At 40.4% G+C, this 21,475-nt stretch overlaps 1 protein-coding gene across 1 annotated transcript in view; it reads left to right on the forward strand.

Moving 5' to 3' along the window:
- LOC116409474 (E3 ubiquitin-protein ligase RNF130-like) overlaps positions 1-21,475 on the forward strand; it is a 67,664-nt gene that overhangs the window by 26,067 nt on the left and 20,122 nt on the right. The window contains exon 3 of the mRNA XM_031898128.1: positions 15,621-15,815. Within this exon, the coding sequence (XP_031753988.1) occupies positions 15,621-15,815 (195 nt within the window). The remainder of the gene's footprint in view (positions 1-15,620; positions 15,816-21,475) is intronic.

Genomic DNA, 21,475 nt, shown 5'->3' on the forward strand with positions numbered 1-21,475 from the left:
AGAGGCAAAGAGTATGGCAGCTCCCATCTATGTGTGTAAAAGCAAAACACTGAGAGACACAGGCAGACAGAGAGAATAGTTTCTATTGAAGTTGTAGGAAAGGGAATTACAGAAGAAACAGACGCATTACCTGCAGCCCTGGCTTGCTCCTGATACTCTCGCAACCTAAAAGCAGACACGAGAGACACATGGGCATTATATTAGGAACAGCAATAGGAGAAGGTGCAAAACTGTTGCATGAATGCTACAGAGCTTACAGTCACAAGTATTTCCTAATCTGTATTCTCCCATTTGTATAAATCATTGTTTCACCCAATGAGTAATGCCCATTATAATGCTGCCTATAGTGATGGATTTGCTACTTACATAAAATATACAGTTTAGGGCATATTTATTATAGTGTGTAAGCTGACATCACCGATGATATTGGTCAATCAGCAATTAGATTTAAACACTTGTCGCCTACAAGTTAGAAAGCAAAGGCAAAGGTCTGGTCTGATTGGTTACTATAATAAATATGCCCCTATATGTAAGAGACGAAAGCCCCCCCTACTGTTTTTAAGGCAGATTTGCGGTAAAATAAATCATGAATGTATCAGTTGGATTTGCAAGATTACCTCTTAATAGTTCTTGATTAGTTGCCATCTTGATGGAATCTGAAACCTAAGATGTTATTAGCTTGGGTTTAATGAGAGGGGCCGGCACAAGGCCGGGGTACCCCACGGGGTCTTCCTCAGGTTCTCCTCAGCAGCTGTTCAGAAAAGGATGTTACAAAATGAACTGAGGAGAAACCAGAAAAAATGCTGAAAAACCTGCAAAGGAAAAATCGCTTTTAAAAAAGCGCTTTGAAAAAATCGCACAAAATCTCTCTCTGTCGCTGAATCTCAGGTCGCACTCTATCGCAATCTGTATAGAAAAGAGAATAAAAAAGGCATGTTAGCTTTAGGGATATTGCATTTAGCTTTTAAATATAAAATACACAGGTGTAACTTTAATTCAGTTACATGTTAAGGTTGGTACATAAGTGCAGGGGAGATACCTGGGGCAGAGGGGCAAAACTCTAAGGATTCTGTCATAACAGGGAATAAAATTGACATTATTTTGTATGGCCCCCAAATGTTATAATTGTATGGGGGTCCCAGTGAAAGAAAGTGCAGAGTTGCATCCCTGCATAACTGCCAAATCTTGGGTGTGTGTCTCCCAAGCAGCACTAAGATTAATGGCATCTCTAAAGCCTCTTTTAGGGGAAAATTCTCCAGATTCACTAAAATCAGCGAGAGGAGCAACATCCACTAGTTTGGGGGCTGTCACACAACTATTTCTCAGGGTTATTTGGCAAGAAATCTCTCCAGAGGGGATGCACGCTTACCTCTCACCACAATGCCAACCAACGGACTGAACCAACTGTCACATTCCTGGGTTTGAAGCCACCTCTCATCACATGACAGGTGCTGTACCATGTTATGAGTAGGTTTATATGGCATTATACGTATGGGGACATGTATGTATGGGGGCAGGTCTTTAATTCAGTTACATGTTAAGGTTGGTACATGAGAGTAGGGCATATACCTGGGGCAGAGGGGCAAAACCCAAAGAAGCCTGTCAGTACTGGGAACCAAAATGAAGTATTTTATGGTTTGGCATAGGGGTCACAAAATATCACGTTTTTTTCCCATTAAAACAATGTGTATTTTTCTCTAAGCCCTGCAATAACTGCCAAATCCTGGTGTCTGTGTCTCCCAACAAGCGCCAAGATCAAAGACATCTCCAAAGCCCCTTTTAGGGGAAAATTCTCCTAATTCACTAAAATCAGTGAGAGGAGCAACATCTAGGGGGACATCACCCAACTATTTCCCCTCATTTTTCCATCAAAATAATGGTTATTTGTCAAAAAATCTATCAGAGAAGATCCATGCTTACCTCTCACCACAATGCAAACGAACGGACTGTACCAACTATCATTTCCATTGTTATGAAGTCAACTCTCAATCAATGCAGGGGCCACTGTTAAAGGGAAAGTGTACCCTGTTGATGAGTAAGGTTTATATGGGAATTATTTGCTTATAAAAGATGGGTTTTCCATAATTTAAATGTATATTTGCGGGGGCCCCTAATGCTGCCTTGCAATCACTGCAGTCTTCTACTGTCAATCTGCTGTTACCCCTCTGCCAGAGCACGGCGCTCCCAGAAGAGTTAGCTGGATAATTCCTGCCATATTTAAATATGCCAGATGTCTATAGTTCTGATCTTGATTGAAAGACAATCATTAGAGGGGTAATTAAAAGCCACGGGTAGTGATGAGCGAATCTGTCCCGTTTCGCTTTGCCATAAAATTCATGAAAATTTGCATTTGCAAAACGCATTTGTTGCACATTTTTTTTGTTGCCTCGTGTCTTTTTGATGTGAGCTGGATTTTTGACATGCGCCGAAGTTTTGTAAAATAATTCGCCAAAGGCAAAATTCAGAAATTTGCTGCAAATCCATGCCTGCCGAAAAATGTTGTTTATCACTAGCCTCAGTTGGTTTTTAACTTTTATAGCCGGTGTACCACCTGCCCGTTTAATACCTGTTTATTAAATACTTTATATTAACATACTTTTTGGGGTGATACCTATTTAAAACTACGTGTTTTCACTTTCCAACCACCTCAGCTGTTTTAATACTTCTGCACCCTATAATGCAAGTGAATATTTAACTTTCTCTGTGCACTTGCTGCATGGTAGGGTAGTGAATAGGTGTCTCATATTTAATATGCATGTGTATGGTATAACTTGGGAAAGCCATAAAGCAATTTACATGCTGCAGAGTTCATCTGGCTTTTCTTTATGTCAAGACGAATAAAAACCTTCTAAATCCCAGCTCTAGCCCATGCGAATTTTAATTGACTGATCATCTGCCTCCATGATTGATAGTTATGTGCCAAATCAGGGTATTTTAATAATAAAGGCAGCCATAGAAGGTAGGATTTTGGTGTTAAGTGACCAGCCATATCACTGAACTACGACACAGCTAAAAATATAGCTCTAGAAAGATTTCTTGTTTTCTACAAAAGTCTCAGAAGTTTACAGAAGTTTTAGCTCTTTTTTTGCTCTTATTTTGTAGTGATTTGTCTGTCCATGGATTATATAATGATTTTGATTTTTCTACCTTTTATGTTGAAAGATTTTGGGTTTATACTTTATAAATGCAGATTGTGATCATTTTTTACATGTGTTTATTATGGTTGCTTGGTAGGTTCGGTATGGGATTTCTATTGTTTTTGTTTCTATTTAAGCTGTCACTGTTCAGGAGAGAAACCCCGCTCACTTACACACAGGGCCGCCATCAGAAATCACGGGGCCCCTCAGAACAGAATTTTCTGGGCCCCCCTCCTCCCATGCCCCGCTCCCCTCCCATCAGTACAAAGGACACCGAGACATTGGTAGCCAGGGCCCCCCTAAAACGTTGGTAGCCAGGGTAACATTTTGCATTGGTGCCAGGGCAGAGACCCCCTAAAACATTGCTTTCCAGCCCAGGGCCCCCTAAAACATTGCTGGTCCTCCCCCAGTGTCCTCATACTATGGGCCACTCCCCGCTGCAGCATCCTCCACAACATCCTCCAGCTCCCCCCTAGCATCCTCTACCTTCCCCGCAGCGTCCTCCCCAACAACCTCCAGCTTCCCCCAGCGTCCTCCAGCCCCACCTACCAACATCCAACTTCCCCCAGTGTCCTCTAGCCCCCCTTACCATCCTCCAGCTTCCCCCAGTGTCCTCTAGCCCCCCTTATCATCCTCCAGCTTCCCCCAGCATCCTCCAGCCCCACCTACCAACATCCAACTTCCCCCAGTGTCCTCTAGCCCCCCTTACCATCCTACAGCTCTCCGTGCTTCCTGTGGCGCTTCCTGCTCACGCCTGCTATGTGCGCTTCCTCTGGCTAGATCCTCTTCGTATGCCCACCGGCTCGCCGCTGCATCCAGTTTTTATAAGGTGACGTCAGTACGCACGGGGCGCAGCCAATTGAATTACCCGCTAACCACCAATGTCCCAAGGGCCCGTAATTCTTTAAAGGGGGCCCGTGCTTAAAAGCTGTATCACGGCCGGGCCCCCTTTAAAGCAACAATCGTCCGGGCCCGGGACAACAGTCCCCCCTGTGCCCCCCTGATGGCGGCCCTGCCTACACACAGTAAGAGATTGGTTAACAGCTGACAAATTTTGTTTTCTGACCTATTTGATCAATTTCTAGGACAATATTATCAATGTGAATGTAAAATCCACAATCCTTTGACTTTATTATATTGTCCTGAGATTGGTCACTTAGCAGTAGGTGACAGGTTTGGCCACTGGTTACTGTCATGCTGGCAGCACAGGCATGTAAATAGTGTATCTTATATGTATATATTTATGTAATTTGTATCATCTGTATAGGATGAATAATATAGCAATACATGCAATAAAAAATATTCTGTAAATTAACAAATAAAATATAATCAATAGGTAACAAGAACAGAGAAATGTTGTGCTGGATTGCCATTCTAGAAAGGTATTATCGCTGGATCCCTTTTTAAAGCACTTTCTATTTGCACATTTGCCCATAGGGAACAACCATAAAGACCTGGGTGATTGATCCTGGAACCGGATCATCCCTGAATCGATCCCAAGTAGTAGACACATGACAACCAATCAACAATGTTGTGTGCCCAATAGCCTTAGGCTGTTGTAATGTAAATGATGCAGATTTCTGGAGTGGTTCTTTGGAAATATGGTAGTGTTGGGCCACGTGTGTACATTAGTCATAAAGCTCCATGAAACTATACATATAGTGGTATCAGGAGACATGGGACTTTACAAATCATTGTATTTTTGCATGTGAAATAAGTTCTGCTCCTGACATATGTGTTTATATTTTGACACATTATTTTGTTTTAAGTATTCACTAGCCTGTATCTAGTTACATAAGTGGAATTGTTCAAAAAAAAATTTTCAGAACTTAGGTTCGGGGGAAAAAAAGTTAGTGTTTTGTTGTTTTTGTTTTTTTTATACTAAAAGGTCCTGTCAGGATGTGGCTCTAAAGTGAAACCACAAAATGTTCATGAATTATCTGGCAGTGAGCATAACTGAAGTGTGAAATTCTTCTGCCAGTAAAAGGGTTTAAATTAAATTAGGCAAAATCACAAGTGGTGTTGCCAAAATAACATGGAATGGAATGGAATCTTGCTGCTTGTATTTGCCTCCTACTACCTAGTAAAGCCTCGTATCTTGTGATTCTCTGCCAGGAGCCCAGTCAACGTGCTGAGGAAGGCAAAAGAAGATAGGGCAGCGACATAGAGGCAAGGCAAGGTCACTAAGCAAGCAAATCTTTAACCCAAAATGCCCACCTTGGGTGTGGGCGAGATCATGCTAATGTGATTGTTTGGCCCCCTTACAATGAAGGGAATATGAAAAGTCGGAGCAAGGACTACATCAATGAGCCGATGTGGTCCTCGATCCAACAGAAAAATGAAACCTGCGCGATTTTGGGCAGATGAGCTGCCGAATACGTCTGAAGGACCCAATTCGGCAACTTAAATATGGCTGTGTGTGAGCAACTTTAGAGCATCAACAGTGACCCATCCATCTCATCTGAGGTGCCTTTATTATACTGGGGCTTCACATTACAGCGATGGCACATAGGGGGATTGTAAGCTCCATGGAGGCCAAGACAGAAGGAAGTAATGTGTAATCTAAAAAAGAGCACTTCAAATTGCTCTGTCCTTTAGGGCTGTGACACATGGGGAGATTAGTCATGCCGAGACAGATCTCTGTTGTCACGGGCGACTAATCTCCCCCCAATGCCATCCTCTCAAGGCAACTTGGGCAAATTTCGGTGCTGCGTATGCCATCCCACCAGCGATTTACATTGTAGCCGGTGGGATGGCATGGCGGGGAAATTTGTCACAGCCCTTACAATAAAGAATTAATTTTCACAGTCTGTTTTCAGAGTCAAGTGTCAGGTTTAAGAACACAGTGTTACCTTCTAGCCATGAATCATTTTTATTTGTCATTCCACGGCGACACCATTTCTTGTATTCTTACTAATGATGATCCTTCCATTGTTTGGAGAAAACTTGTACATAATGGAATAAATGAATCAAACTGCTTTGACTATGCCATCAATAAAATTGGCCACAGTATATCTTAATGCTGTCCAACATTTTCAGTGCCATGGGTCAGTTTGCAGGATTTCATGTCATAACATTGCACAAAAAGGTTTTGGAGGTCTTGGGAATGTTATGGCTCATACAATCCTCTTGGTGGGCCATATCAGGCTCATGGGCCTCTAGTTAGACAGCCCTGGTCTGTCATATATATTTCCCTCTACTTGGCACAATTCAGCAAAGAGCCTTTAAAACATGGATTCCTAACCTATGGGACAGGATTCAAAATGGAAAAAAAAATATGCAATATTTTTCTGACACCAGGACCTATAAAATGTAAACCCCAAAGATAAAATACTGCTTAATGAAAATCCAACATTCCAAATCCCTGCATGAAGCAGGGTTTTACATATGAGCTGGTTTATGCAATCTATTTTTATAGAGGCCTAAATTGTTTGGGGGGTATAGTTTTCCTTTAATATCCTTTAATCACCAGGGCAGAAAATAAAAAAGGGACAGATATATCTTTTTTTTTGACTAAAAGTTTTATTGAGTGTTTGAGCAACTTTACATCTTGCAGAGAGAATAGTAAGCATTTTTACATATATAACAGTAAAAGAAGAAAAGGAAAAAAAAAATTACAGGACATATATTTGGTCATAAACACTTATGGAAGGTTTTAATTTGCTTGTTGTAGGAAGGTCTAAGTGGTGTAGCATTGTGTTGATTTGGAGGCAGATATAGTGTGGAGTTTGGTAGGCTTTTATGCATTTAGTGTCGTTGTGGCTTGGCTATTGTGCCAGGGATCCCAAATTAAGGCTAGTTTGTTTTTGCATTCCGGTGTGGCATCTATTGTTTTCTCCATTGTTTCTCTATAGTTGACTTGTTGGATTAGATGTTGAAGGTTTGGGGTGGCAGGTTGTTTCCAGAGTTTTGCAATGAGGGAAAGTGCTGTATTAAATATGTGAAATAAAAGTTTTCTGTTTGGAGCTGATATGTCCGGTGGGTATAATTGTAGCAAGGCTATTTGAGGTTGTAGAGGTAGATTCCATCCCAATTTGTGTTTAATGAGGTTAAAAACCTCTATCCAAAAAGGCTTTACTGATGGACATTGCCAACACATATGCAAAAGTGTTCCTTGTTGGCCGCATTGTCTCCAGCATAAAGTGGGGTATTGTGGGTTGATTTGACTTATTCTTTTAGGTGTTAAATACCATCTGTGTGTAATTTTTGTATGCACTTCTATGTGATTTGTACAGTTAGTTGCTCCTTTATGTGCTGCTAATATTTGCTGCCATTGTTCCGTAGTGATTTGGAGTTGCAGCTCATTCTCCCATTTTTGCATGTATGGAAATTTGTGTCCTTCTGGCAATTGCATTTGTTGCTTGTAGCATTCTGATAGGGTTGCTTTTCCAAAAAGGGACAGATATATCTTGATTTATATATTTATATAGTGCCAGCAAGTTAGGCAGCCCTTTACAGTAGTTTAACAAAAAAATCAGAGGGCCCTGCTCACAAGAGCTTTACTCAATTCAAACGGCAGTTTATATTTATAAATAACTTTAGTACCATAGATACTGTCATTAATGTAATAATGTACAACAGAAAAGATGTTATTTTTTCATCTTCTCTTTTTTTTCCGTAAAAACATTATCAGGTGCCATACTAACTATTTGCAAAATTTCAATATAGTAGAACATACACATACAGGTATGGGACCTGTAATACAGAATAGTCGGTAAGGGGTCCTTCTGTAATTTGGATCTCCAAAGTCTACTAATAAATAACCCAACTGGATTGTTTTGCCATCTGTTTTACCAAGGATAATTAAACCTTAGTTGTGATCAAGTACCAGGTACTATTGTATTATTACACAGAAAAAGGATTTCGCTTTAAAAAATGTTAATTATTCAATTAAAATGGAGTCTGTATGAGACTGTCTTCCCGTAATTTGGAGCTTCCTGGATAGTGGATCCCATACCTGAATAAATAAAGATACAGGTTTTTATGTCTTGTCAGTACTAAAGAAATAAAGCACCTCGCACCTAAATATAAACACGCTAAACACTCCTTTATGTAGATAAATGGCCTATTATGAGGGATTTACATTGTGTGAGCTGCAAATGGAAAATGCAAAAGATAAAAATGTTCTCTTTTATATAAAATGGCACCACTTATAGATTTAAAGATTAGGTCTATACGCCTAGGCAGCACAAAAGATATAAAACACGCTACCTTTTATGAAATGGTTGCAGAAAGTACTTTTTTATTGATGTATTTATTTTTTACATTTATTTATGCACTCTCAGTAAAAGTTAAGAACTATAAAGGGACAATATACCCCCCTTTTTGACTTGAGATATTCAGTTTGGTTTTAAAAAGATGCATGAACACTATCTGAACCCCAGGAAATAAATATTTTTTTCTACATGGCAGAGATTGAAAGGAAACCATGATACTATAATGAACTACTTCCCATCAGTCCTCTTTAAAGGTTACCCCATTTTTCAATATTGTTTCATAGAACGTAGTTTTTGCTTACTTTTTTTTTATCAAGCAATCCTTACAATTTTTGTTATTTGTGAACTAAACAAGGCAAAATTTTAAAATGAAACTAAGCGCACATTCTACTTCCTGGTCCTAGTGAGCAAAGTCAAGACAAATCGGCAACTCGCTGGTAAGCCCTTTTTGTATTGAGGTGATCCTTATCTCACAACCTATCAGACTGTACCGGGGCAAAGGGAGAGATATCTTTATACATACATTTTTACATTATGCTGATTTATTTGGACTTTGCTTCCCAGTTAGAGAAGTAGCAAAAACCATTCATATTTCCTAATTAAAACAGTTGACAGAATATGTTCCTCGCAAACCTTAGTAATTGCATTTTTGTTGAAAAAGTTATCCAGAATGATAGGGACCTGGGGTTTTCCAGATTACAGATCTTTCTGTAATTTGGATCACCATACTAGTCTTCTAAAAATAATTTGTATATAATAATTATGTAAACCAATAGGATTGTTTTGCCACCAATGTGAAGTAATGTATTTTAGTTTTGATTAAGTACAAGGTACAGAGGAAATTATTTTAAAAAATTTGAATGATTTGCTAAAAAAAGACTCTATGGAATATGGTCTTCCTGTAATTTGGAGCCTTTTGGATAATGTGTTTCACAGTTTAATGTAAGCCTTCCTTCATCCTGTTGTGAAGGGATTCTAGAGCTTAAATTGACTCTGCTTTCCATAGTGGCAGTGCATGGATTCTCTGGAAAAGCAGAAAATCCTTTGCTTCACACTAGACCAAGGTGAGGGGATTGCATTGCACACTGTGAGCCTAAGGGGGGAACTGGTCCCAGTGAACACAGTCTACATTACAAACTATCAAGGTTTTCTTTCAATTTGTGAACTCGGGTCTGTATATGAAAATAAACACATTTTTAATTTATTTCTGGAAGTTCAGGTATTCAAGCACCTGAAAGCAGCTTAACGGAATAAGCTCAAAAATGTCATATATACCCCATGTTTTCCATTTAAAGAGGAAGTTCATCCAACATTAAAATGATACTGACCCACCAGACTGTGTGGTTTCTATTTCCACGGAAATCCACTTGAAAAGAAGGGCCCCGTAATCACCCCTGCTGCCTGCCACTCATTCTGAATGTCGAATGCCTTATCAGAGCCAGTACTTGTGAGCGTTCATTGGGGATGTCTTTCCTGTGGGCAACAATCTTCCACATGTGCCACAAACCTAACCGTTCCATATAATTTAATGAATATGAAACTTATGGTTTTTGGTGCAACAAAATAGACTGGGAGTGCCGCCCAAACAGATGACATAATCAGAGAACTCCCAGGCCTAGAAGGCCAGAGTTTGAGTAAGATGAATTCCACCCACAGGTGAGAAGCCCATATATATAAATATATAAACACTGAGCTATAAGAGCACTTATTCAGGGTCAGACAGGTCTGCCATTCCCTTTCACCCTATTTACATTGGTTGGTTGTTTACACTGACTTACTATTCAGAAGCATAGTAAACACGGTAATAATAACTATCATGGCAACTATCATATTTAGCTGTTGTCAGATGTGTCTAAAAGTATTAGCTGTTGGTAAAGTATTTTTATTCCATATACCATCCACCCGGCCTATACCCTTACGTAGAAGAGGATGATCTTCCCGCTGGGTGAGTGCTGAAGGTGCATTTAAGTTTAGTGCACCTTTAATTTGTAGTACTAGTAAGCGCTCATGTATAGATAGCCTTAAAGTGGTTGTTCACCTAGTATGACAAAGGCAGTGATATAATGAGACAATTGTAGCAGCTATTTGGTTGCTGGCTCGTTATTGTAACATGTATGGCCAGCTTTTAGATCTGCTTTTAAGAAACATTTTGCCACGGTCCAGTTGTTTGCTGGAGCACGCAGGTAGTTTTCCTAGCTTCAACTAGAAGATATCGCTTGAAATGGTCGTTCACGTTTATGGGCAAATCGAACTATTAAACAGTCGTTTCAGGATAAGCTTCGTCATACGATAACTAAAAGATCTTTTAAAAATCTTTACGTGTATGGCCAGCTTGACACCTTTACATGCCAATGTTATTAGGACTGCTAGAGGTTACAAGCATGCTTTGCGCTTTGTCCCTTCTCCCACAAGAATGTTGTATTTATTTCTCCACTTCTCCTCCAGGCATAGCTGTCAAATATAAATGCAAATAACCCATAAGAAGGCGATAAACAATTTTAATAAATAATCCCTGGCAAAGCTGAAAACAGCAGGGATCCAGACGCTGTTGTGCACAGTTTCCCTGTGTCCTTTGCTAATTCTGGAAAGGAAGATGCACTATTTTTATTACACTTTACTTATTCCGTTTCCCGAAACTCTAGGGAAAGTAGGGAAATAAATATAAAAACCTCCCAGAAATTATGTATTCTTACATGGTACATCAGCCCTATGCAATGGAAATATTGCCGCACTTGCCACCGTTTCTCCATCTATCTTCCCTATTAATAGCATTGGCATTAAGCATCTTCAATTGCGACAGGTGGCAACCCTATGCTGCTTGTGCTGGTTTTGTCACCTGCGTAGAAACACTGGGTGCCTTGGGAGGCAAGGTGATGAAGTGGTCCCTGCAGCAAGACAGTAACTATAATGTCAGAATAAAAGAGAAAAAGTATCGAAATAGACTAGTAATTAAAAAAAAAAAAAGGTTGACTGATTTCCCTGCTACAAAGTGCATATGGCATGATTTGGCCAAGGGCAGTAAAGACTTCAACTCCCTAATTTCCCTGTGGCCCTTTCAAGCCTTGCCAAATACTTGCAGTATTTAAGAGCATCCCATCTGCCCTTGATTTTCATGAATGCTCTTGTGCTGTCGCTTCAGGCAACATAATTATTATTCCAGTATGGCTAAGAGGGTTATGAGATAGCTAATGTTTATCCCCAGACACAGAATTCTGATACAGGCAAGTACTCTAGGTTTCTCAAACGGATTATATTTAGGCTTTGCTATCTAAGCTCGCAGCGTCAAGTAATATATTAGCATAGGAAGAATTTGCTGAGGGAGGCAGGTACACAAGACAATTGTACTCAACTCAAAACTAAAATAACTTGACCTGACATATACGTTTATCAGTTGCTTTCTTTCAAGGTTCAATTTGGATTTTTACTGTGCCGTATTTGCTTATCTGCTCTTAAGGTGGCCACACACGTGACGAAACATCGTCAGATCCGCCACACACCGTCAGGGCTGAAACAGCAGAAAAGCAGGTAGAAACAATAGGATTTCTACCTCCTTCTGCCGATTCAGCCCCAACGGCAGATTTTGGTCAGGCGCCTTCTATGGCGCCCGATCGGCGAGTCGACCGATATCAGCAGCTTCTTGCGATATCGCTCGACTCGCCGACATGCCATACACGCACCGAATAATGTACAAAACGAGGTTTTGTACGATAGTATCGGTGCGTGTATGGCCAGCTTTAATTGTAATCATCAGTTACTTACATACAGTGGTTGGGGGCCAGCAGGCAAGATGTGGCCCTAAAAGGAGTTTTTAAGACCTCTCCCTTCCACGGAATATTGCACAATATGATCTCTCTGCATAATTCATATAAATGCACAACATTCTAATTTTTATGGTACAGAAAAGAAATTGCTAAAATATGGCATATTTGTACGTTCAAATACGATATGGGATCTATTGTCCATAATGCTCGGGACCAGGGGATTCCTTAGATCTATTAACAAATTATTTATGCATTAAATAAACCCAATAGGATTGTCTTTCTTCCAATAAGGATTAATTATATCTTAGTGGGGATCAACTACGTGGAATTGTTTAATATATACAGCGAAAAAATTTTAAACATTTTATTATTTCCTTATAATAGAACCAATGGGAGATGAACGTTCCATCATCCTGGGTTTCTAAAATGTTCATGCAATTATAAATCAACCCCTCAGTTAGTGGCACTCCCATATCTGATGTAGACATGTGTAGCATTAGAGCCAATACTGGTGACTTTGCATAGGGATAATGGGACTTACTAAGGAGTTCTGTGTGGCATTCTAGAGTTATTGTGTCGCAATACTACATTTCGTATTATTTGTTCATAAATGTTCCTGGGGACCAGATGTATTGAAGGGAGCCTCATAGTTATGCCTGTCAAGTTTAAAGTACTTTTCCTTGCACCCTCTTTATATTGTGACTTGTTCCTTGTGTGATCCTGTTTTCTCCCACTCTCTAAAAGCATCCAGGTATTTTTATTGGCTCCTGATGAAACTGACCCATTATATGAATGTGATAGGGAACTTAGATTGGGTTCCACTGAGCAGGGGGGACTCATTGTCCCTGAGTTGTTTGGGGGCAACCAGGGCTGCCCCCCCCATCCAAGTCACAAACTTCTTCTGAAATTAAACCCAAACTGCCCACCTGCGTGCACACACATTTTACCTTCTCCTTGGGTCCATGATGGAGGGGGGGGGGGGTAGGTAGGGTGCACTCACAGTAACCATCAGGACGTGGGCCTGGGTTTGTGGGCCCACAAAGACAGGGTGGGGCCTTCCAGGTTTTTTCCCCTTGTTCCACTTGCCCAGTCCGATACTGGAGGGACTTATATATATGATGATCAATATCTACAGTACTGTGTAATGTGTCAGCGGTGTATAAATGTTACATGACAGTACAGGTATGGGATCTATTATCCAGAATGCTCTAGACCTGGGGGTCTTCCGGATAAGGGATTTCTCCATAATTTGAATTTCCATACCTTAGATTTACTAAAAAGTCATTTAAACATTAAATAAACCCAATTGTTATGCCTCCAATAAGAATGAATTGTCTGTGGCACAGACAATTCATTCTTATTGGAGGCATAACAATTGGGTGTGCAATTGTAGTGTGCTAATGAATATGTGTGTATAAATATGGTGGTACTTAAGCTTAAGGGTTCTCTGGCAGCTTTTTAAATGGATTTACCAAGGTTTTGAAAGCAGGGATTATCTGCCAAGCTTCAAACAACAGTCACTAAAATATCTTTAATAATGGATAGAGCTTTTTGCAAATTTGACTTACCAAGAAATGTAAGTACAGGATCCTTTAAAAATAAATAATATTGCTGTAAATAATTAAAAATGTTCCAAGTCTGAATTTGCTGAATGTTTACTTTCATTTATTCTCATTGGTGGCCGAAAATGCAGCATGATGTCTAGACAATGTCTTATACTGTGTTGTTAAATGATCTCGGTATGGCAGTATTGGCTCCTTATTTACCAGTTATACTGCCAAACAGAACCTTCTGTAGGCTGCTGTCCATATAGGGGCTACCAAGATAGCCAATCACAGCCTTTATTTTGCACCCCCAGAGTGGTTTCATGCTTCTGTTGCTCTCCAACTCTTTTTACTTTTGAATGTTGCTCATGGGTAAAAATGTAGACAATGTAAGAAAATATGTCAATTTATTTATTTTAGATTTTGGGACTAATTTATCAAAATGTAAGATAATTCACCCACTTTCTTATGGGACTTTTAGAAGCTTATTTGTCAAATGGAGAACCCTAAATTTAACCCATTGCTAATTACACTTGTAAAAATCCCATGGGAATGGATATAAGGTGGGTGAATACTTCTTTGGTGAGCTCTAATCTCAGATTTTGATAAATCTGCAATGTTATTAATAGGGAAAAAAGACAAAATATAGGCTGGAATTTATTTATTTTCAGAAAATGTCAACCCTAGTTGCATGCTGTGCCCTTAGCTACAAGGATCAGTGTGTGCCAAATCCCCCCATGGGCATTGAGACTGCTCAGCAACACTTTACCCCCTCGTGCTATTTTGTGTTTTACATCTTCCTTCGGCTGTATGGGAAAACAACTAGCTCTACAACCCTACTGCAACCTTTACTAAAGCCTAGCATTCACCGGCCAAGTAATGGGTCTTCTCTGCCTGTGTTACTATACTTAGTGGTACAGAATTTTAGATGTAATTTATAGAAAAATCTATACTGTGTTGAAGAGCATACACAGCACTGTTAATATCTGTGTTTATAATATGGAGAAGAAACAAAAGAAGCCAATTTGTGATAATCACATCCCTTTGGGGATTCCCGCTGTTAGTGATAACATCAGTTTATGTTGTACAAAAGTACAGCCGGTGCCCATGTTCAGGTTTGGGCTAATAGCTTTGGGTCATGCAATGTCTTCTGACAAATAGATGCCTGAATATAAAGGCACGGCTATTTCCTTTGCAAATTTGTTGCCATTCATTCGCTAATTGAGCATGACCACACATCAGATTTTAAGTTAATCTGTTCTTTGTTGTTGCTTCCAGTAGCATTTAATTCTTTTTAATCACTACTGAAGGACGCGCTACAAAATACAGAAAAAAGCACTTTATTCTCTCTCATGTATATTTTTGCCACCAAATCAGTACAATGTAATTATAAGAGAATTTTTTTATTTATTTTGTTCTAATTTTCCCAAAGGGAACAGGCAGGAAGAACACAGAGAAGGCTGTTTATGTAATCATGTTTGATCAGTGGAACTCTAAATGGCTGGTGTTCCTTAAAATATTCCTTTTGATCTGTACTGTACTAATTACCGGGGAATACCTATATTGTAACCATAATATGGTACCTCTGTGCACAGGCGTGATGATATTGTTGGTTCATACAATAAATATTTTATTTACTGATGTTAGACAACATCTAACATTGAGATAATATACCTATTTCCACTTTAACAATCTCTGTACAGGGCTGTGGAATGCTTTTTAGTGATATATAAATAAAGGATAATGCTAATGCCATCTTTGTTTCCCCTCATCCTTTCCATTTAATAAAATAGTAAGGAAATCAATAACATTTATAAGGTGTTGGTCTTTGAGATAATAATAATAAAGGGATTTTGGATATTGCTTCTCCATTAAGTAGAATATGCCTGTAGTGTAGGTGGTAGATATAAAAAGTCCTTTTCTATTGCCCAGAATTAATATGTTTGCCGTTTGTGTCTCTAGCGGCCGATCGACTTGGCTGTGATCCTCAAACACGTTTCAATGTCCCGCCCAACACGAAGCATTGGATAGCGCTCCTGCAGCGCGGGAACTGTACGTTTAAGGAGAAGATCCTGCGCGCTGCATCCCATAATGCCTCAGCTGTCGTCATCTACAATAACAACTCCAAGGAAGAGACGGTCACTATGACTCACCAAGGTAAATCTCTCTACTTGCTTTATCATTAGTCGGCTCCTGAAGTGTAAGTGGATGATTTCCGTTCTTAATAAAAAACAATGTGGGCTTTCAACCATGTCCAGCATTGGAATTGACATGTAACTAAAGGTGGCCATACATGGTAAGGTTTGCTCCTTTGGCAAGGTTGCCAAACGAGCAAATCTTTCCCCCAATATGCCCACCTTGGCGGGGCGATAACGTGCTAATGCGATTGTTTGGTCCTGGGAGGGGGGATAGGGCAAAGGAAAAGTCGGAGGCATGACTGCATCAACGAGCCGTTATGGCCCCCAAACTGGCAAAAAATCTAGGCTCTCCAATCGACATCTGGCCAATTTTTGGCCACATATCAGTTGGGGTGGCCTGTAGGAGGGCCCCATACACAGACAGATAAGCCGCTGAGTTGGTTTTAAAGCCTCGAATTTGCAGCTGAAATCTTCCCGTGCATGGCCACCTTTAGATTGTTTTATGTTGGGTTTTTTTTGGGACACACGACCACAGTCATGTAGGCAGGCTGGAGAGATGTCAGTGCAGTAGGGTCAGGGTGAAAAGGCAGCCAAACGTTATACAGGAAGGGTGGGAGCAGAAAGGCCACAGTAGAGCAAGACTAAAAAAAAAACAGGGGGGTTGAGCAACACAAGCAAGATAGGGAGAAGTTGTATGTATGTTTAGCTCTACCGCCATCTCGTGGTCACTTTTTCTACAGTACATTACCGATGTGGATCATATAATGAGCTGCGGTCTGGCACTGTCCCGACCTGATCGCTGCAACTGAGCCGGTAAGAACCTAAATACTTGGGGTGCCTTGTAGTTTGGTTACAGTTACTTTTTAGATCAACTACAGTATTTATTCCTACACCTCACTATTTGATCCCTGCCAGTCTTCCCATGTCATTTCTCAGAGCGGTGCAGGCTTGACTTTTCCCGATATGTGCTCTTACTTTGATGGAATGAAAAAAATATTACAATTTCTGCGGATAGAATGGGGATATATTATTGTGAATTTGTTTTTTTTTCTTTTATGCTTTGATGCTTTGATGTTTGATTTTGATTTTATATTTACTTTTATTATCTGTTCTCTCACTTTTGACGTTTTACGTGTTTGCTGTGTAATAGTCACTTTAAAAAAGGCTATTTCTTTCTTTTATTATTTTTTTTAAGTATAAACTGTCCCTGCGCTTTAGATCTTATAGCCTAAATGGAGATGGGGCCGTGGGTTTGGGACATTAGGGCTCATTAACTAATGGTGGCAGGAAGCGTTCCGTTTTGTTATCGCTACAGTGCCATCTAGTGTCCATTTATTTCCCTGTAGCTATTGAATCATATGAATGGATGTATGTTTAGCTCTAGCGCCATCTAGTGGTCACTTTTTCTACAGTACATTACCGATGTGGATTACAGTGTCTTGCAAAAGTATTCGGCCCTCTTGAACTTTTCCACATTTTGTCACATTACAGCCACAAACATGAATCAATTTTATTGGAATTCCACGTGAAAGACCAATACAAAGTGGTGTACACGTGAGAAGTGGAACGAAAATCATACATGATTCCAAACATTTTTTACAAATAAATAACTGCAAAGTGGGGAGTGCAGTCAGTTGCCCATAGACATTGCCTGATGAGTGCTAATGACTAAATAGAGTGCACCTGTGTGTAATCTAATGTCAGTACAAATACAGCTGCTCTGTGACGGCCTCAGAGGTTGTCTAAGAGAATATTGGGAGCAACAACACCATGAAGTCCAAAGAACACACCAGACAGGTCAGGGATAAAGTTATTGAGGAATTTAAAGCAGGCTTAGGCTACAAAAAGATTTCCGAAGCCTTGAACATCCCACGGAGCACTGTTCAAGCGATCATTCAGAAATGGAAGGAGTATGGCACAACTGTAAACCTACCAAGACAAGGCCGTCCACCTAAACTCACAGGCCGCACAAGGAGAGCGCTGATCAGAAATGCAGCCAAGAGGCTCATGGGGACTCTGGACGAGCTGCAGAGATCTACAGCTCAGGTGGGGGAATCTGTCCATAGGACAACTATTAGTCGTGCACTGCACAAAGTTGGCCTTTATGGAAGAGTGGCAAGAAGAAAGCCATTGTTAACAGAAAACCATAAGAAGTCCTGTTTGCAGTTTGCCACAAGCCATGTGGGGGACACAGCAAACATGTGGAAGAAGGTGCTCTGGTCAGATGAGACCAAAATGGAACTTTTTGGCCAAAATGCAAAACGCTATGTGTGGCGGAAAACTAACACTGCACATCACTCTGAACACACCATCCCCACTGTCAAATATGGTGGTGGCAGCATCATGCTCTGGGGGTGCTTCTCTTCAGCAGGGACAGGGAAGCTGCTCAGAGCTGATGGGAAGATGGTTGGAGCCAAATACAGGGCAATCTTGGAAGAAAACCTCTTGGAGTCTGCACTGGAGCTTTTTTGCAAAGAAGAATGGGCAAGGATTTCAGTCTCTAGATGTGCAAAGCTGGTAGAGACATACCCTAAAAGACTGGCAGCTGTAATTGCAGCAAAAGGTGGTTCTACAAAGTATTGACTCGGGGCTGAATAATTACGCACACCCCACTTTGCAGTTATTTATTTGTAAAAAATGTTTGGAATCATGTATGATTTTCGTTCCACTTCTCACGTGTACACCACTTTGTATTGGTCTTTCATGTGGAATTCCAATAAAATTGATTTATGTTTGTGGCTGTAATGTGACAAAATGCGGAAAAGTTCAAGGGGGCCGAATACTTTTGCAAGCCACTGTATATAATGAGCTGCGGTCTGGCACTGTCCCGACCTGATCGCTGCAACTGAGCCGGTAAGAACCTAAATACTTGGGGTGCCTTGTAGTTTGGTTACAGTTACTTTTTAGATCTACTATAGTATTTATATCTACACCTCACTATTTGATCCCTGCCAGTCTTCCCTGGTCATTTCTCAGAGCGGTGCAGACTTGACTTTTCCAGTATGTGCTGGAATTACAAAAATATTACAATTTCTGCTCAATAGAATGGGGATATATTATTGTGAATTTGTTTTTTTTTTCTTTTATGCTCATGTTTGATTTTGATTTTATATTAACTTTTATTGTCTGTTCTCTCACTTTTGATGTTTTACGTGTTTCCTGTGTAATAGTCACTTTAAAAAAGGCTATTTCTTTATCTTTTATTATGAGCATGAGGGGGCGGATAAGCATGCAAGGATCTGACACTGTTTAAAAAGACTCCCGATGGGTGCAGGTTTTATGGCGTTTGTGAGTGTAACTTTAAGGGCTCAGGTACACGGGGAGATTAGTCGCCCGCGGCAAAACTCCCTGCTCGCGGGCGACTAATCTGCCCGAGTTGCCTTCCCCCTGCCATCCCACCGGCGGGATGGCAGACGCGGCGGCGCGATTTCGCGCAAATCGCCGAAAAAGACTCGCGAGGCTTTTTCGTCGATTTCCCGAAATCGCCCCGCCGCGTCTGCCATCCCGCCGGCGACTTACATGTTCGCCGGTGGGATGGCAAGGGGGAAGGCAACTCGGGGAGATTAGTCGCCCGCGAGCAGGGAGTTTTGCCGCGGGCGACTAATCTCCCCGTGTACCAGAGCCCTTAATCTGTTTTAGAATACAGTTTTAGGATTTTACACATGTTCGTTGTATATCTGTCCAGCAGCAGCAGGAGTAAGTGGAAAAGGAGAATGGGGAGTTATAGTTCTACCAGAAAAAAACTTGTTGAAAGCTCCAAGACCAAAGTTTGGTCTGTAAGTATATGCACAATTGGTTAAGGATATAGGAAGTCACAGAAGAGTGGGAAATATGGAAACTCACTGTATTTGGATATAGACACAAACTTTAAATGCTTTGGAGTGAAGCTAATTTGGTTGTGATGTTAACAAGGATTTGGTTGGATTTAAACACATTTGGAGGGCTGATTTATATTGCTGTATTATGCTATATATATGTTTTCTTTTCCATTTCTTTATTTTTATCACATAAGACCTCATCTGAGAAGTCTAGACAGAAGAGGGCGCTCTAGAGTTAAGTATTAGAGTTTATTCTAAGTTCTTGGGTAAGAGACTGAATTTTTTCAATTCTATGTTGTGGGGTTGGTTGCTTTATTACCCATTGAATAGTTATTGCTCTTAAGTTTTGCGATTTCATTTTGGTACCTGCAAAGAATTAAGGCTAATGGGTGTATTCTCGGCAAGGCGAAAAACAATTGCTGAGAATACGCCCCGCTACTAGAAATTTATCCTACCTTATGCCTGCACAATAAGCTCGGGTGCAGGCACATGTAGCCAACATCCGCCAGGAAACGCAAGACTTCTTATTTTTTGCAACTTAACGCACGATTCACTAAAAGGATACTTGCGTTAATTTAGACGCGAAGTTGTTTGCTTTAATTAACTCGCGATGAGCGTTTTCTTGCGTTCTTTACCGCCACGTGTGGGATCCCGTTCTCAGCCTGAAAACTATAGGCCTGTTAGTCTGACATCAGTAGTAGGAAAACTTTTGGAAGGGGTAATAAGGGATAGGGTACTTGAATACATTGCAGTTCACAATACTATTAGTTTGTGCCAGCATGGTTTTATGCGTAACAGATCTTGCCAGACTAATTTAGTCGCCTTTTATGAGGAGGTGAGCAGGAACCTTGATGCTGGAATGGCAGTTGATGTCATCTACTTGGACTTTGCTAAAGCGTTTGATACAGTACCTCACAGAAGGTTAATGATCAAATTAAGGAATATTGGCCTAGAACATAATATTTGTAATTGGATAGAGAACTGGCTGAAGGATAGAGTACAAAGAGTGGTTGTAAATGGAACATTTTCTAATTGGACCAGTGTGGTTAGTGGAGTACCGCAGGGGTCAGTCCTTGGGCCTTTGCTTTTTAACTTGTTTATTAATGACCTGGAGGTGGGCATAGACAGTACTGTTTCTATTTTTGCTGATGACACTAAATTGTGCAAAACTATAAGTTCCATGCAGGATGCTGCCGCTTTGCAGAGCGATTTGACAAAATTAGATAACTGGGCAGCAAACTGGAAAATGAGGTTCAATGTTGATAAGTGCAAAGTTATGCACTTTGGTAGGAATAATATAAACGCAAACTATCTACTGAATGGTAGTGTGTTGGGGGTTTCCTTAATGGAGAAGGATCTAGGGGTTTTTGTTGATAACAAGTTGTCTAATGCCAGACAGTGTCATTCTGTGGCTACTAAAGCAAATAAAGTGCTGTCTTGTATAAAAAAGGGCATTGACTCAAGGGATGAGAACAATTTAAACTATGAGGTGAGACTGTCGAGGTTGGGGTTGTTTTCTCTGGAAAAGAGGCGCTTGCGAGGGGACATGATTACTCTGTACAAGTACATTAGAGGGGATTATAGGCAGTTGGGGGATGTTCTTTTTTCCCATAAAAACAATCAGCGCACCAGAGGTCACCCCTTTAGATTAGAGGAAAGGAGCTTCCATTTGAAGCAGCGTAGGTGGTTTTTCACGGTGAGGGCAGTGAGGTTATGGAATGCCCTTCCTAGTGATGTGGTAATGGCAAATTCTGTTAATGCCTTTAAGAGGGGCCTAGATGAGTTCTTGAACAAGCAGAATATCCAAGGCTATTGTGATACTAATATCTACAGTTAGTACTAGTGGTTGTATTTATAGTTT

The sequence above is a fragment of the Xenopus tropicalis genome, chromosome 3 (assembly GCF_000004195.4).
Source record: "Xenopus tropicalis strain Nigerian chromosome 3, UCB_Xtro_10.0, whole genome shotgun sequence".
Classification (NCBI taxonomy): domain Eukaryota; kingdom Metazoa; phylum Chordata; class Amphibia; order Anura; family Pipidae; genus Xenopus; species Xenopus tropicalis.